Source organism: Ambystoma mexicanum, chromosome 6q (assembly GCF_040938575.1).
Source record: "Ambystoma mexicanum isolate Mex_15411 chromosome 6q, UKY_AmexF1_1, whole genome shotgun sequence".
Lineage (NCBI taxonomy): Eukaryota > Metazoa > Chordata > Amphibia > Caudata > Ambystomatidae > Ambystoma > Ambystoma mexicanum.
Window position 1 is genome coordinate 404,965,863 of NC_090937.1, and position 16,740 is coordinate 404,982,602.

Below are 16,740 nucleotides of genomic sequence, written 5' to 3' on the forward strand. Positions count from 1 at the left end.
GCGGCCACCCAACTATTGAATTTCACACGGCACTCCAACCATTTCACTAGATATTGATTCTTAGCTCCTTTGCCGTTACTAGTTATACTTTCTTCTGTTCCATTAACTCAGTGTTGGTCTTTGCTGACTTTCTGGATCGCCTCCCTATAAAAAACACATTGGACAGCTTCCTCTAGGTAATCAATTAGTCTGTAATATAAAGACCTTCCTGGAGAGCCACTCTATCTGTGATACATAGCTCATTGCTATAGTTCTGCTCATACTCCTTCATGAAGATGACCTTGAGTTTCGAGATCTGCACATGATCGCCCTTTGAAAGGTGAGTTTGTGTCATGAAAGTCTTTTGGCATACAGGTTTTTAGAGACCTTCAAGGAGTTTTATGGTGTTAGATCTAAGGGGTAGTTTTAATAGATCGATACCGCGTGTTGTTATACACATTTATAAATTCGGGTAACCCATTAACATATCTACAAGTGTTTTGAGTTGTGAAAAAATGCAAGATACGTGTTTCAAAAGTTTGTATAAAATGTTCTACAATAGCAACATTAACATCAGAGTGTGCTATAAAATGACACCCCATGTCAATACATTTATATTATCTACATTCTCAATCGTAATATGCCAGTTTTATGGGACACTATTCCCACTGCTCTGCTGTACTGGATAGAGATATCTTATCCCCCCTCATCTGTGTACTGTATTTTTAATTATGCTTCTAACACTCAATGTATATCCTTGTCTAAACTTCTTCATTTCCAAGAGGGGGTTATTTGCCACTTGTATAGCCCACAATGGTTTATACACACATTGTTCCACCCCTTTCCCAACCCTTAGCTGGGTTAACAGATGTCTTAGGTGCATAATTTTTACAAGATGTTTAGGGCTCAACATGTAGCATATTTTACGTAATGATCTATCTCTGTAGGATATTTCCAAACATTCATGAGCATCTTGCTGTGGATCGTCAATTTTGTTGTTTTAAACACGTGAAGCCCTGAATGGCTAGTATATCAACTCAGGTCACAATTGATATGTCTGCATTGTCTTTAATATTATCAGTCCAGGGGGTCGGGGTTACTCTCCATCACCATAACTGCATCATTCTGCATGACCTTAGACTCATATCCACTGTCTTCTGGCTCCATTTCATCTGAGCATGATCGCAGAGGCACTGCCCCCTTGGGCTGCTTGAGAACCACGTTGTCACCCCAGGTAGCCCTTTCCAAATTAACTGTGCTATGGGTGTATCCTCCTGAATGTTTTGAATAAAATCCCCAACAGTCTGACCCATAACAGTGGCGATAAGCGGCGACTCACTGCCGACAATAACAGTGGCGATAAGCGGCGACTCATTGCCGACAGAAAGAGCTCCACGGCTTCATGGTCTGTCATCAAATCCTGAGAGTATTCCATTACATCAAGACTGTTGCAGCCACCCGTACGAAAATAAGGTGTATAACAATCATTGGAATCACCAGAGCTGCCGCAAGCTGTTTTCCCCTTTTCATAACTGTAGCTGTTAATAATTGCAATTCCCTTGATGCCACGCTGGATAGCAATGAAAAAGTCTGAAGAGCAAAGGTGATTTCCTGGCCTGCAACAACAGCTGCAGCTTAACCATTTTGTAAGACACACCCCTAATAGTACCATAGTCTAAGAACCTCCCATAGGCATATACCTATTTTTATCCAATCCATTGACACTCTTATCCAATTTATATAAAATGTACATTTAATTTATATAAATATTTTTTGAGGTTCTTAAATTAATGTACAAATTATTGGGGTTCTTTTCAAATGTGTATAAAACATATTGAGATTCTTATCAATTGTATATAACATTTATATAAAAAATGTTGGGGTATATTAGATTTTTTGGGGTTCAATCAATTTATATAAGGGGCGGGAGTACCTGTCAACTAAAACGCTTGATGAGAGGTATCCCACCATACAACTCAAGTGAACATGAACCAGCTTCCAACGTGAACTTTTCAGCTTTCTACAAGAAGTTAATTAATAGAGGGTAGTTTATGAAAATGCCCTTTTTAAATTGCATGAACATTTGAAGTTCTAACAAATGAATATTAATTATGGGAAATAGAAAACAAAAAATGTAACATATCAAGCATGATGATGAGAAAGAAGAAATAACTTAGTAAGGCAGTAATAATTGAATGTTTTGACATTTTGAGAATTGGATAGAAAGTAATGTGGATATAGTTATGGATCAAAATCCAACAGTATGACGGATATATGTTTGTTACATGACACAGTTTTGACCCAGTTTCTAGGTTTATTTTGCACGCCTTTGTATAAAGAAGCAATACCGTGCAAAGGCCCTGACAATCCAGAATGCTGTGCACCCAGAATCCTGATTTATGGTCTTGAGTAAAGCAAAGGTGGAAAAAGAGGACTATTGGCTGAAAACATACAATTTTGCCCACATGGTCTGGGGAATAAAGCTTTTAGAACCTGTCCATGGGACCAGGTGCTATTGGAAGCCCATGATTTGGGAGGTTGGGGGAAAAAATAAAGGATGAAAAGCCATTTCAATAGGGCTGCCTAACAAAGGATGCTCTATGGCCAGGCAGCAGGAGTCTATTTATTGTTTTCAGGCCATGGAACAAGCAGAAAATTGAGGACCATGAAGGAAGTGAGCTGCGATATGTGTGAAGGATAGGTGTTTGTGGTATTGGACTGTGGACGGGGTATGGCAGCCACATATGGCAGGGGTGCAGTGTAAGGTAGAGGGACCAGAGCAGTGAGGGAGCGTGGCTAGCGGCAGCTCCATGCGTGGCAGATGGATCCTGAGTGCTATATGTATTTTGCAAATAAAGGGGCATTTCTGTGCATTTAAAAGAGCATACAAAATTCACAAATGGGATGCACTTTTAAATGGGAAGAAAGGTTGGTCAGCCCCCCGGAGCCTGTTGGAAACAGGCGCAGAGCGAGGTGCAAATCATAATGGTAATTTTTGACCCTGTCGTGATTTTGTTGAAACCGTGGCTCTCACACAAGCATTTTGATCACTCAAATGCGGATGGGAATGCTTTAAATTGCCCATCTCCGAGAAATGCATTCTTAGCAACCAAATGGTTGCTCATTGGGCCTCATTACGACCCAGGCGTTAACCATGGCGCTATTAGCGCCATGGTTGACGCCGGATTCCGCCATGTTGAATGGCGGAATTACCGCCCCATTCTAAGGTTGGCGGGGCGGTAATTCCCCATTCACCATTGGCCCTTCCCCATTCCCATTCTTGCCCCCATAGGGCTCAATGGGAATGGGGAAGGTGGTAATTACGGCACCACAAATTGCGGTACCGTAATTACCTCCAAGGTCCCTTTGCGGGTATCTTCCTTAACGGCTGGTAAAACCAGGTAAAACCAGCCGTTATGGTAGGGACCCGCAAAGGAACCTTATAATTGGGCGGTAAGGGATTACCGGCACCAGTGCCCTTACCGGTACCGGTAATCCCTTACCGCCCGGGTCGTAATGAGGCCCATTGTCTGTCATTCATGCGTGTATGTAAGGGGCTGGAGAGCACATCTTTGTGCAACTGCTCAGCCCATGCCGAAATGTGCTGGTAACCTTTGAAAAAAAGGTGGCTTGCGGATTTGCACAAAGAGCGCAAATGAAAATGAAGCATCCTCACCACTTTTTTCATTTGCACTCATTTTTAGAATCAGCCCACTATCTCCAAATGGCACTTGGAGTGATGGATGTTGCATCCATTATTTACTCAGATCACAACACTGAGGTTGTCTGGGTCAGTATTTATGGTTCAGTGTTACAAACACTTAAATTTTAGGGTCAGTATTGTGAAAAATTAAATGAGCTCCAAACTCAGGGTGCATTGCCCACTTAGTGGTCGAAGCATACAACTCGTTTTTTTTTCAAAACTTTATTTTCATTTTCCAAGCACAATCACAATTACATAGCATTAACAACATGGTTGCTTCAATATGTATCTCATTCTCGGTTCTGAGTAACAGTCCTAGTCCAGTTCCAGCAAGAGACAGTGGTTGTGCTTTTGAGTAATACAGTTCAACATTAATTGTAACATTTCCCAACCTTTCACCCACCCCCTCCCCCCTTCCATTCCCACCCTATCCCCAACCTGTATAGTTTCAATGTCTACATTATTTGATTATTTGGTGGATGTGGAGTGTTCATTCCTCAATAGTTTACCGGGTTGTTTTTTTCGGTTATCAGTCCGATGAGCTTCAGTTTAGAATCACTCTCATTAGGGCTGGGCTGTAATATTGGCCTTCCATTTCCTTAACAAACTCTAGGAATGGGTCCCATATTGCCAGGAATTTCTGATGCTTACCCTCTCGCAGGTCTCCCACTTTTTCCATGGCCAGTACATTCCAGATTTTGATCCATCAGCATGCTATTATGGGGCCCTGCGCACTTTTCCATCCCTGGGCTAAGGTCATCCTTGCCGCCATCAGTAGTTGGGTGATGAGGGTGGCTTTGTTCCCAGTCGCTGCATAAACTCCTTCTACCTCGGTTCCCAATAGTATCACCTTTGGTGTGAGTGGGAGTTGTTTCCCTGTAATCTCTTTTTTGTGCCCCAGGACCACTTTCCAGTATATCGTAGCTTTGGGGCAGGCCAACCACACGTGATATAGGTCCCATCTGTCTCCGCCTTGTCTCCAGCAGGTGGGTGGTAGGAGGGGTTAATTTTGTGTAGCCTATGTGGGGTCAAATACCACCTGTAGCATATTTTATATGTTGTTTCTTTAATGGTAGTGCATTTGGAAGTCTTTTGTGCCCTCCTCCAGATTTGCCCCCATTCCTCCTCACTAATCAGAGTGCCCAGATCCCTCTCCAGTTGTTATCACCCCCTTTATCTAGTAGTCTGTACATTCGTGATAATGTCGTTGTCGTAATACCCTCCTGCGGGGTTAGCTCCATCCCTATCGGGATCCTAGTAGCCACTTTCTTAACCTCCTTCTGTGATATCCAGTACCTAATTTGTATATACGTATACCTTTCCTTTTCCCCTATGCCAAATTTCTGCTTACACTCCTCAAATACGAGAGGGATTCCCTCCCGAAATAATTTCTGAAAGGGGATTATCTGTGCCTGTCCCCAGTTATCCCAGAACCTATTTTGTTTACCAGAGGTGCAGTCCTGATTGCGTTCCATTGGGGTGAAGAGTCCTAGGCCCGGTGTGATGTGGCGCCTCCTGAGTGCTCTGTCCCATCCCCACAGCGTCTCCCAGGTGGCTTCCAGTAGATGTCCCTCTGCTCCCCTGGCCCATGCCCGCAGCATGTGTAGTGTACCCAGGGGGATGGTCACCCCTTGCTCTATTCCCATCCAGCCATTTAGTATGTTCCTTCCCATCCATTTCAACATTGGTGCTATTTGCGTGGCTAGGATATACCTCTCGATGTCGGGAACCCCGATTCCTCCCAACAGTGATGGCCTAGTCAGAACATTCTTTTGTATTCTAGGTTTTTTCCTGTGCCACACAAAAGTAATTACCTCCTTTTGTAGGGCTTTACTTATTTTGGGGGGATATCCACTAGGAGGGAGCTCACCACGTATAGCAGACAAGGTAGTAGGGTCATTTTAAGTTCAGCAATATGTGCGAACCAGGATAGTTCTTGGGCGTCCAATTTGTGTAGGTCTTCCTTCAGTTGTTTCCACAGGGGTGTTATATTCGCCCCTTATAGGCCTTTGCATTCTTTTGTTAGTTGTATTCCTTAATATTCTATTGCCTCAGATTCCCAGGTTAGGGGATACAGTGCCCTCAGTTAATCGATCTCCCACTCTTCCTCCGTTATGTTTAGGGCCTTAGATTTAGTGAAGTTTATGGTGAAGCCCGAAGTTCTGGCAAATACTTGTAACCTTTCTAATGCTTTTGGGAGCGAGCCAGTAGTGTCTTCAAGGAACTGTAGGATGTCCTCGGCGTATAATGCTATTTTGTGTGTTACCCCTCCACCAGTCACCCTGTTCACCTGCCAGTCCTGTTTTATAATTTCCACTATAGGCTCCATCGCCATTACAAATATAAGAGGGGATAGTGGACATCCCTGTTGTGTGCCTCTTTGTATTATTATTTTTGCGGTGGTACTCCCGTTGACCATGAAGATAGTAGAAGGGAGTTGGAAGTTCGGTAGGACCATCCTAATAAAGATGGGGTTGCAGCCCCTTCAAGACCAGTTTCAAATATGTCCAATCTAGGTTGTCAAATGCACGTCATGCATCTAGGGCGGCTATGGAAAATGTTTGCCCCGTCCTGGTTCCTAGGTCTATGATATCTACTGCCCGCCTTATGTTATCTTACGTGTGACTCCCTATTATGAAGCCTGCTTGGTCTTCATCGATAATTTTGGGTAGTACTTTCATTAATCTTGTTGCAAGTATTTTAGCGTACAGTTTGGCATCACTATTAAGTAATGATATCGGCCGATAGCTAGTGCAGTCTGTGGGGTCCTTGCCTCATTTAAGAATTAGGACTGTAATCGAGCTTCCCATGTCAGGTGTGACCATCCCACTTTCCCTTATATTGTTAAAGAGTTTAGTTAGTGGGCCCAATAGTTTGTTTTGAATCATCTTGTAGTATCCATTTCCTAGCCCGTCCTGTCCCGGGGTCTTGTTAGGGGGTAGGTGTGTTATGGCATCACTTATTTCTTGTGCTGTTATAGGGGCTTGCAAATTGATGTTGTCCTCCTCAGTGATTTGGGGCAGGACAAATGTTGACATGTATTCTATTTGTGCCTGTGGGGGGAGGTCCTCTGGTTTGAGAAGACCCTAATAAAACCTTTCCATTATGTCCAGTTTCTCCTGCTCTGATGTACATGATTCCCGGTTTCCATTTTTAAGTTGTGCTATGTAGTTACGGGACCTTTGTTTACATAGCTTGGCTGCTAGGAATCTGTTGGCTTTCCCTCCTTGAACATAGTATATCTGCTTAGTGTACAATAAGGAGTGTGAGGTGCGATCTGCCACATGAGCATACAACTCTTTTAATCATAGACATATTTGTCAAAGAGAAAGATCAGTGGTAATTCTTACGTTACCAACATTCTCTTCGATTTTATGCAAAGCAGCCAGGAACGCTCATTGGTGCTCTATGTCCTTTCACTTTTCTCAACGGGTTATTTTGAAAAACTGTGATAGGGGTGTCCATCTTATAATGATAACCTTCAATGTGCCTTACTCAGTAAGATAATAGACATGTTCTTATCATGACCACAATGCATACTGTAAGTGATCATTATAAAAGACCATTGTGAAGTTTTAAAAACAATCAGGATCATGTTCTAGTGAGTAGTGCAGAAAATTGCTTTACCCTTGCATTTGCTGCTCTAGCTCATTTTCTGCCATCCTGAGGCATAGGTGGGTAGAAAAGGGGAGATAGCATCTTCACTTTACTTTCCTACTTTGTCTCAAAAGGGCACTTGGTGTTACGCATGCATGGGAACTTAATGCAAATGTAAAACCAAATATAACAATGGAATATGCCTTCTTTCAACACCTGCTAGGGATGATACAGAATCCATTGGAATACATTATAAAAGGAAGGCTTCCTGAAAAGCGTGTTTGAAGGTGGTGTTTTATATGTCTCAAAATGGAGAGTAAAACTGAAGAGTAGAGGTGATTTTACCTCATTTTACTCTTCAGTTTCACTTTCTTGTTTGAGGGTGATGATAATTGCATACAGGGGACCCAACGGCAAGTAAATGCCAGTGTTGGCGATGACCTGCATGCAATTTCTGTTAGGTCAAAAATGTGTTTCAGTGTGTTTCAAGTGCAAGAGCAATTACATAATTTCCTTTTTTGTTTTTAATGGCCTCTTGATGCAAAAAATCACATCCCTCAATGAAGAATTCTGTGATTTTTTTCTCTGATCTTGCTGCTGTCAGCAAGGGCTTGTGGGACTTCAGCAAACACCCACGTGCCAATATGGCTGTTGTGCTAATAATATGAAAAAGAGATATAGAATAAGACAGAGAATAGGCCAATTCAACTAAAAGCTACTCATAGTGGCAATTACTGGAAGTTCACCACCAGATCAGAGCCGCACACCAATGAACACAGAGTATGCAAATTACCTGAAAAGCTTACATTTTGCCCCTTGTTGGGCAATTTCCTAGTCTTATAATGCATCACATATCCACAACATGACTTAAAATAATATCGCCACCACATTGAATACATTGTCAGTGTAAGTTCTGCTGGCCAATAAGAGAACCTCTTGTCCCTTTTTAAATTCCTTACATCTTGTGAGTTAAGTCTGTTCATTTTCGTCTCCCTGACCTTTCCTGTGCTTTCCCTTTCTTGCTCTTGATTACCACATTTCATTTTTATCCCACAGATGATGGTTTGGCTGCCGCCTTGTGCACAGTCACAATACTCTGCTAAATGGCCAAAAGTCTGTGCTTTCTGACCACTACGGTGGTGATGTGCACCATAAATCAGACTAATAACATAACTACCATTGCCCTATTTCACAGCCAGACTGAGCTCTGGCTTAGACACTGTCACATCCTCCAGGCACCACCGACATATCAGACAATTATTAATGGAACACTTATTTCAAAATCATTTTCATGGCCTATTGTGTGCTGTAGTTGACTCAAAAAGTGTTGTGACATTTCATACTGGTATACAATTTGTGAATAGTGTCTGTTTACAGAAATCCCACAGTGACAAATTTGACAATTGAGCCCTATAATAGAGTTAACGCGTCAGAATTAGGAAATACCATAATCACATGATTACTACTCTAAACAAACCACTAGATCAAAATCGTCACTATATTTTAATTAAGGACTTTCACAAATTTCAAACATCTCTCTTGGTACTGGTTGGGGAAACGGTGCAACTCAGCAAGGGAAGGAGACATTCTGGCTAAAAAGACAGGTATTGATTTTTGTATGAAAGGCAGGGAGATTGTCAATGTCCTGATGCTCTAAAGGAGGGAGTTCTCAAGAAGAGCAGCAATGGAGAAACATTCATTGATGACTCCTCAAGCAATGTGATGATTTTGCAATAGTTCTTAGAGGATAAGTGAAGTGTTTTGTCCCGGGAGTAGTAGCTAACCTTTTGGAAGAGGAATATGGGCGCTCATTGATAAAAGGCATGGGGGAAAATACTCACAGTCTTTAGCTGGATTTTATTGAACAGCGAAAAGAGAAAGAGAGTGGAGCTGAAAAAATGTGGCTGAATCAGGGGGATCTCAGTGGCAGGTATGAACCCCTTCTAGATTCTCTAAAGACATTGGTGGAAGAAAGTAAGAAGGTCAAGCAAGAGGCACTTAACTTGCTCCCCTATTGGATGAGAAGTGTGTTGCCAATGGTAACTTTGTTGGGAATAATGAAATAATGTAAGATTCCTTTAAAAGTGAACATTTCTCTCAGCATACACACAACATTGTCAGAGAAGCAATTATTAGGATGATTGTGAAAAAGAGAAAGAGGGAGTACAGTAGGGGTGAAGGAAATAGAACAATATTCCCAGGGGCCTATGAACAATTCTTGGAGGTGTTGGGTACCTCAAAGATGTGTGAGCTGTAACAGGAAAAGTTGGAATAATGAATGCATGGAGCTGGGTAAGGTTTAGATGTATAGCATGAGCTAGTGGGCAGGATAGCAACTGAATTTAAAGGCCCTGACGATTTGGTTTGTGGAAACTGAAGTCAAATGTTTGCAAGTCCTCCTAGTTGAATGAAAGCACTTCAGTGTGAGCTCCTCGATATCCACTGGGAGGAAGGGGATACACACGAAGGAGGGAAGGCACAGGTTATCTGACAATGGATCACAGATTGGACAGATATCCTGACTTTACTGTGGAGGATGAATATGTGGCATGGTTGTGTCCTTTGGTGTGAGTCAGACCATAGGCAACCCACAAGATGCCAAGAGTCTCCAGTGTGTGTGAATGTGCAGCAGCTTGAGACAATTTCTGCACAAATGCCACCCTCCATGGCAGTGAGGAGGTCAAGGATATATCTCTGTTGGAGAGTCATCAATCTGATAGCTCTCAGTTCCTTCTTAATTGCTCTGAGCCTTTTCTCCATGGCATTTACGGCTTGCAGCAACACTCAGTGTGTGGTAGTGTTTTGTATCACTTCTCTTTCTGTTCACTTTTCATCATAGGGTAATCTCCTATTTGCCCCACATCACTTTGAAGCAGCACCAGTTCCGGTGTATCTAACATTACTAGTGAGCATGTGCCAACCCATTTTGGTGGGAACTGCATATAAGCCTGTGCACCACAGGCCCAATAGTGGTCCATTAATAGTGCAGTGCCTACTTCCATGCATGGCATATCCATAATGCATTTGCATCCTACATTGTTCCCTGCCTGCACCACACCATTCTTTCTGAAATACAGCAATGCATTTTCTATCATTGTTATGTGCACTGGCCCTTCCTCGTCGTCCACCCATGTTAACAGTCAGCCACGGAATTTATGTTTCAGTGAAAGCTAATAAAGAACCTTCATGACAGCTTCCACAGGGTCAAGGCTATTCATTGTTGATTGCAAACTGGGAACCTGCCCTAAGCCATCAGCTAAGCTTGAAAATCTTGGCATCCTCTTTGCTTTGACCTGTCATTGAAACCACAGGTCATTGCCATGAACAGTAATGTTTTTTTTGTACCTTGCCCGTTGGTGCAGATATTCCCATTGCTGAATTTCCACAGTCGTGCAAAGGTCACTATTTCTTAGTCCAGTCCATTCTAGACTTTGGACTCCACAAACAGCACATGGCAGGGCATCCAGGAAACACTGATGAGACGATTCCAGTTACTGTTGCTCTAATCTTGTCCATTCTACACTTTAGACTACTCAAACAGCACATGTCGGGGCCTCCTGCAGACACTGATGAGACGATTCCAGTTACTATTGCTCTAGTCTTGTCCATTCTAGACTTTAGACTACTCAAACAGCACATGTCAGGGCCTCCTGCAGACACTGATGAGACGATTCCAGTTACTATTGCTCTAGTCTTGTCCATTCTAGACTTTAGACTACTCAAACAGCACATGTCGGGGCCCTCTGGAGACAGTTATGAGACAATTCCAGTTACTGCCAAATGCAGCTGCACATCTCAATATGAAACTTTGACGGTTCCACCATGTAACACCAGCACTGCATGCTCTGTACTGCTCTGTACTGTCAAACCATCATTCAAAGTTCACATATGTGTATGCATCTGAGAGAAAGGTATAGACCTGGCCCCATATTCTTTCAATCAAAATGTTCACGTTATAACCCCTCAGATCCCAGAGAACGTCTTTGCGTATTCTAGTTGTGGTAAATACTATAAATCAATTGTTTGAGTATTGGGCTTTCTCTGGGCCTCATTACGAGTCCAGCCGTAACCGCGGCGGTAAAACCACCTGGTTACCGTCGGACTTGTATTACCATTCCGCCTCCGTGATTCCCGGAATTACTGGGGCATTACAACCCCGGTTTTCCGGGAATCACAGAGGCGGAATGGTGTCAATCCCCATTCCCATTGAGTCCTATGGGACCTATGGGTCTCAATGGGAATGGGGATCATGGAAACACCGGCAACATCTCGTAATGCGCCAGTGTTTCCTCATCCGCCTGCAGGCGGGCGGTGTTAAACCCGCCAGGTCAGACCTGGCGGGAACATCACCTCCCGCCTTCAGGAGTCGGGATCAGGCGGACCGGAAACAACGGTGGCGGCGGGTTTACCGCCACCGTTATTTCCGGACCGCCTGAGTTATAATGAGGAACATTAGAACTGAGATGTACTGGAAACCATCTCAGCGTCAGGAAATTTCTAAAGTCTTACCTCTTTTGCCAACATATGTGATAAGGGCATCTTGTGCTACTGATTTGAAACACATATACTGAGAGCCCCTTGATTTAAATTGGTGTCATGGAGGCATATTCTTGATGTTCGGATTACTGTTTGACTTTTAATATGTTTTGCAAACTAGAAGGTCGTCGAGGAAACGTATTTGGCCAGTAGTTTCAAAATACATTAAGACGTTGCCAGAGAATCGATTTTGTGGCAAACTCAAATCACGAGAATTTTGGGATGATTCGAGTTAAACTGAATTTTAAATACTGTAAAGGATTAATCTTGATAAACTTCACCCAGGCCCATGCAATAATACCACAATGCCTTTTCTAGTGCACCTCAGGTGTGAGGCTTGGAAGAAAAAAACATTCCTCACTAATCCAGACTAGGTATTATACTTGTCTATATCTAGCTTGTCTTGCCATTGGCAAGTTCGACAAGAACGAATTAGTTTGCATGCATGATTCCGTAGTTCCTACCTAGGAGTTTTACAATGTTGGGGTGGTCGAACTCTGCCATGAGAGCTGCCTCCCTCTGGAAGTCAGCCTGCATGTCTGGCGAAGCCTCTTCTTTGAGCATTTTCACAGCCACCATGGTGGACGGTTCGTACGGATGCAGTCCGGGAGCCCTGGAGACAAATAAAGAAAAGGACTACTTAACCGTACAGAGTATTTAGTGCAAGCATCGTTCATCATTGCTAAATAATCAGGATGGCACGTGTTCATAGACCCGAGGTGCAATTATGCATGCAACAACATATGCAGATGACTGTTCACCTTTAAATTCAACTGTATGGACTGGAACTAGAGAGAGGACACATATTCCAAATACAAAAGGGAATAGTGGATAATGGCGTATTCTTCGGCTCTTACAGAATAATGATTGGACTTTTTTTTACACATGTTTCACTGGATGAACAAAAGGTAATATTAAGGGAGCGGGAGGAAAAGAGAGAAAGATAGAAGAGGGATGAAAGAGTAATAGAGAGGGTAAATAGAGAGTTGAAGTGAAATAAATAGACGGTGGCCAGACAACGAGATAGAGAGTAATTGAGAGATTGAGAGGAGAGCAGTAGAAATAGGAGCAAAAGAAGGGGCGAGGGAGAGAGAGGGAATTATAACTCCAATGTTTTCAGGCATCAAAGGGCTACCCCTAAAAAAACATGTTTGACAGACAAGAAAACATCCTCTTTTGTTACATTGTGTGCATGGGTGTAGGACATGGGGGACAGGCGGGGACAAATCCCCCACAATTTTAGGTGGGGGGATATGATGGCATTGATCCCCCCCAGAATATGTGTTTGTTGTGTCCTGCACAGTGCAGTGTCTCTAAAAATACGTTTGCAGGCTGCAGCCGTCAGCATGCAAAAATAAAGTTCTTCTGCAGAATTTCTGGAGGCTAAAAGTACATCTGCTCGCAGTTCGATCTTACAACATTTGTTTCCTTACTTTCCTGTATGAGAAGCATACGTGTGTCACACACACATGCTTCTCAAACAGGAAAGTTAGGAAACGACTGTTGTATCTGCCCAGCAGGGCCTAACACCTGTTGTGGGGGTAGGGAGGAAGATGGCACTTATTGGGTTGTTGTGATGGCTTGAGGAGGCACAGGGGCGGGTATAGGTTTTCTGTTTGAGGATGCAGAGGTAGGCATATTTGGTCAATCAGTATGCATTTTGCTCTTCCAATGGAATCTGTGGCTTCCCACCTCTGTTTCAAAAAGTAACATTTGAAAATCAAATGTATTTACGAAACTGAACAAATAGCAATAAAATAACCAGAAACAGGGTTGGCTTGTGTTAGATATGACATAGGTAAATCAATGCGGACAGGGGAAAAGGAAAAAGAAAACAGTGGGGATTACGCACCCCAGAAGCCTTAAAACTTTTTTTTTTGCATCATTGACCCAATTCAATGTAAGTATTCTCTTTAAAGTGTACATTTGTTTGTCCTTTTCCTGGAAAGCAATAGAGATGTGAACAAATAATTTTGTCATATGCTTTTAAACATTTAGATCTTTTAGCAAAATCTTTTGACCGTTTCATCAAGAGTTACATTTAATTTGGGGCCACTGCAGCCACGTGCTGTTACGTCTCATTACTTATAATAAAAACAGTGCTGATATATTGGCTTTCAGGACCACTGAAAAGGTCTGGCAAAGACCGAATTATGCTATCAGAGCAGCATGTATTTTGTGCATGGCTGAATTTTCACACAGGACCAGACCCGCCCGCAGACATTAACGGTAGCACCGGCACCGTTATTAACGGTGCTGGTGCTACCCATTCCCATTGAGCCCTATGGGGCTCAAATGGTAATGGGGAGCATTTAATTCTGCCGCCTGCGAATGGGCAAATACTGGGATCGGCAGGGCCGCAATGACCCGGTAATTTCCCATTCATGGGTGCCGGAAAAATGTGCAAGCTTGGCGGCAGCCTGCCGGATTTACCAGCAAGGCTACCGCCAAACTTTTAATGAGGCCCATTGAGTTGATCCATAAAGTAGTGGAACTACAATGAAAACAGTGTTAGCGTTTCATCACACATACAGAAAAATAAATAATTATAGGGCTGCTTTAACACAGCTATTCACACCACCACAGCACAAAGAACCCATGTTTGGGTCCCTACAGATTAATTTGCCCAAGTGTTTGTTGACCCTGATGAAGGATGCTATTATTTCTGTAGGAAGCTGAAAGAATTATTGCCCTCCCTTCACCCCGCTCAGAGATAGAAACCACTGCATACACTGTCTTTGTCACTTGTATAAAATAAATTGCTGGGTACCATTGGCTTTCTCATCCATAGATGATAATCCTTGTCCCGACATGACATCACACACACAAAGTGTGTGTGATGTCGTGGTGGGCCCTGCTGGGCAGATACAGTCGTTTCCTAACTTTCCTGTTTGAGAAGCAGATAGGGGGGGCACTAAATTTACGGCATCTTAATGTTTGGGATTTTCAAGGGTCTGATACATTGACAAACAAGGAATACATGGATTTGTGTTTTGGCAGCTGCAGGTCCCACGCAGAGCAAGTTGATAGCACTCTTCCTGCTGCAGACAGGTCCCGTGCACATGGGAGGGGAGGGCATGAACCTGTGCAATGGTCGGTTTATGACTCGGGTAGTTCATGATATATTGCGTGCGGGAGGTGCCGTGCATGGGGAGGCTTACCTGCCCTTAGCAACACAGCCATGCCCTTGGGGTTATGCAAGTCCACTAAAAAGGGTAAGACCCAAATCACAGGCCTGGAAATCAGATATGGACTGTGGTCTTTAAATATAGTACTCCGCTGATGTCTAGAAGAGTTCTTCTATTAATGTGCATGTTTGCCAATTTGACCCAATCCTACCGTCTCCTTTCACACCTGAGCATTTCCCTCGTCCCTTCACGCATGAATGCCTCATTGCGCACTGACACCCAAAATAAAAGGTAGACGGACCAATTATACAATTTTCTGCCCAGCATGTTATTAAGCACGACATCTCGACATCTCAGCAACAATAGTGTAGGCAAAGGCAGCTGTGAAATTCAAGAGAGCCTTCAAGCACTGGCAGCTGTTTCTTCTCACAGGCCTAATATACATTACAAATACAGGGATTCTCATATCCCTCGGCATGTACCTCACACACGTGCAGCCACAGGCATACAAGTATGCCATGCACCATCAAGTCTGTCCTTCCCAATCAAGAACCACACAGAGAAGGAGAGTGCATCCAAGGCCCGCCCTCCTGTCTTTAACTGGCGTGCAACCAAACATAGAGAGCCCTGACCACCCAGCATGGCCGTTCTAGACAGACTACCTTACAGATTATGGGAGTCAACGGTACAGATAGATTATCCTTGCCGGACATGTTCCATTGGTCCCATGCAGCTTTTCCTCCATCCTGATTGAGGAGTCCAGAGATCTGCAAGGCTTTCCCTCCCAGGCATGCTCCTATTCAGATTGAGGGACACCAGGGGCAAACCAGGCATCTGATGATACAGATTCGGGGCATACAATGACTATCAAGGCTATCCCTCCCAGGCCTGATCCCATACAGACGCTGGGATGCCAGGGGCAAACTAAGCAGGGGGTTCCAGGCATGCTCCACTACAAACTTAGGGAGTCAACCCATCTGCTAGACTCTCCCCTCCCAGGAATGCTATTGTACAGATTCAGGGAGCCCATGGGCCTAGCGGGCTGTCCCTCACTAGCATTCTATTAGACAGATGCAGACATTCCAGGGTCCAAACACAACACTGTGAATCAGACAATTGATTACCCTATTCACCGGTCTGTCCAAATCATGTGTCACACAAGCACAGTGGTAATGGTGTCAAGCGGTGCAGGTTTATCATTTCTTATTTCCTTGTGACAGTTATTATGTTGACTTGGCCTCTTTGGGAGAGAATGAATGAAGGAATGCATGGATGAAAAAATGAATGAACGAACGAACGAACGAACGAACGAACGAACGAACGAACGAACGAACGAACGAACGAACAAATGAACAAACAAACAATCAAACAAACGAACAATCAAAAAAAAAAACTAATGAAACAACTGATCAGCACCCCCTTACTGCTCTTTCTGACCGGAGTGGTGGCAGGTCAGTTTGTGGGTAGTGTTGAGCTTGTTGTTGAAGGTAAGGAGATTTCCTTCAGTGGGGATGCTTGTGAGGAGGTACTCCTCTAGCATCCCGAAAACCCAATACAACTCTCTAACCACCCCTGTTCAGCCTATTCTAAGATTCTGGAGCAGATTTTGATGGGTTAAGGAAAGGAAGTGCATCGAAGGGTGCCATTTATTTTCTTCAAGTGTTGAGTTGTTTTGAGGCTATTCTGTGTCTGCATTGGTGGACCAGGCAGTTTGCCAGAGATGGATTACCTACTTTCTGTCCAGCTTCCAGTCTGGCTGTGACATTTTGAATGATCAAGTGATGGGAGATTTAAAAT

At 43.4% G+C, this 16,740-nt stretch overlaps 1 protein-coding gene across 1 annotated transcript in view; it reads right to left on the minus strand.

Annotated features, from left to right (window-relative positions):
• The window catches only part of MUSK (muscle associated receptor tyrosine kinase), a 951,534-nt gene that overhangs the window by 26,941 nt on the left and 907,853 nt on the right, over nt 1–16,740 (minus strand). Inside the window, exon 16 of the mRNA XM_069630906.1 lies at nt 12,280–12,428. Within this exon, the coding sequence (XP_069487007.1) occupies nt 12,280–12,428 (149 nt within the window). The remainder of the gene's footprint in view (nt 1–12,279; nt 12,429–16,740) is intronic.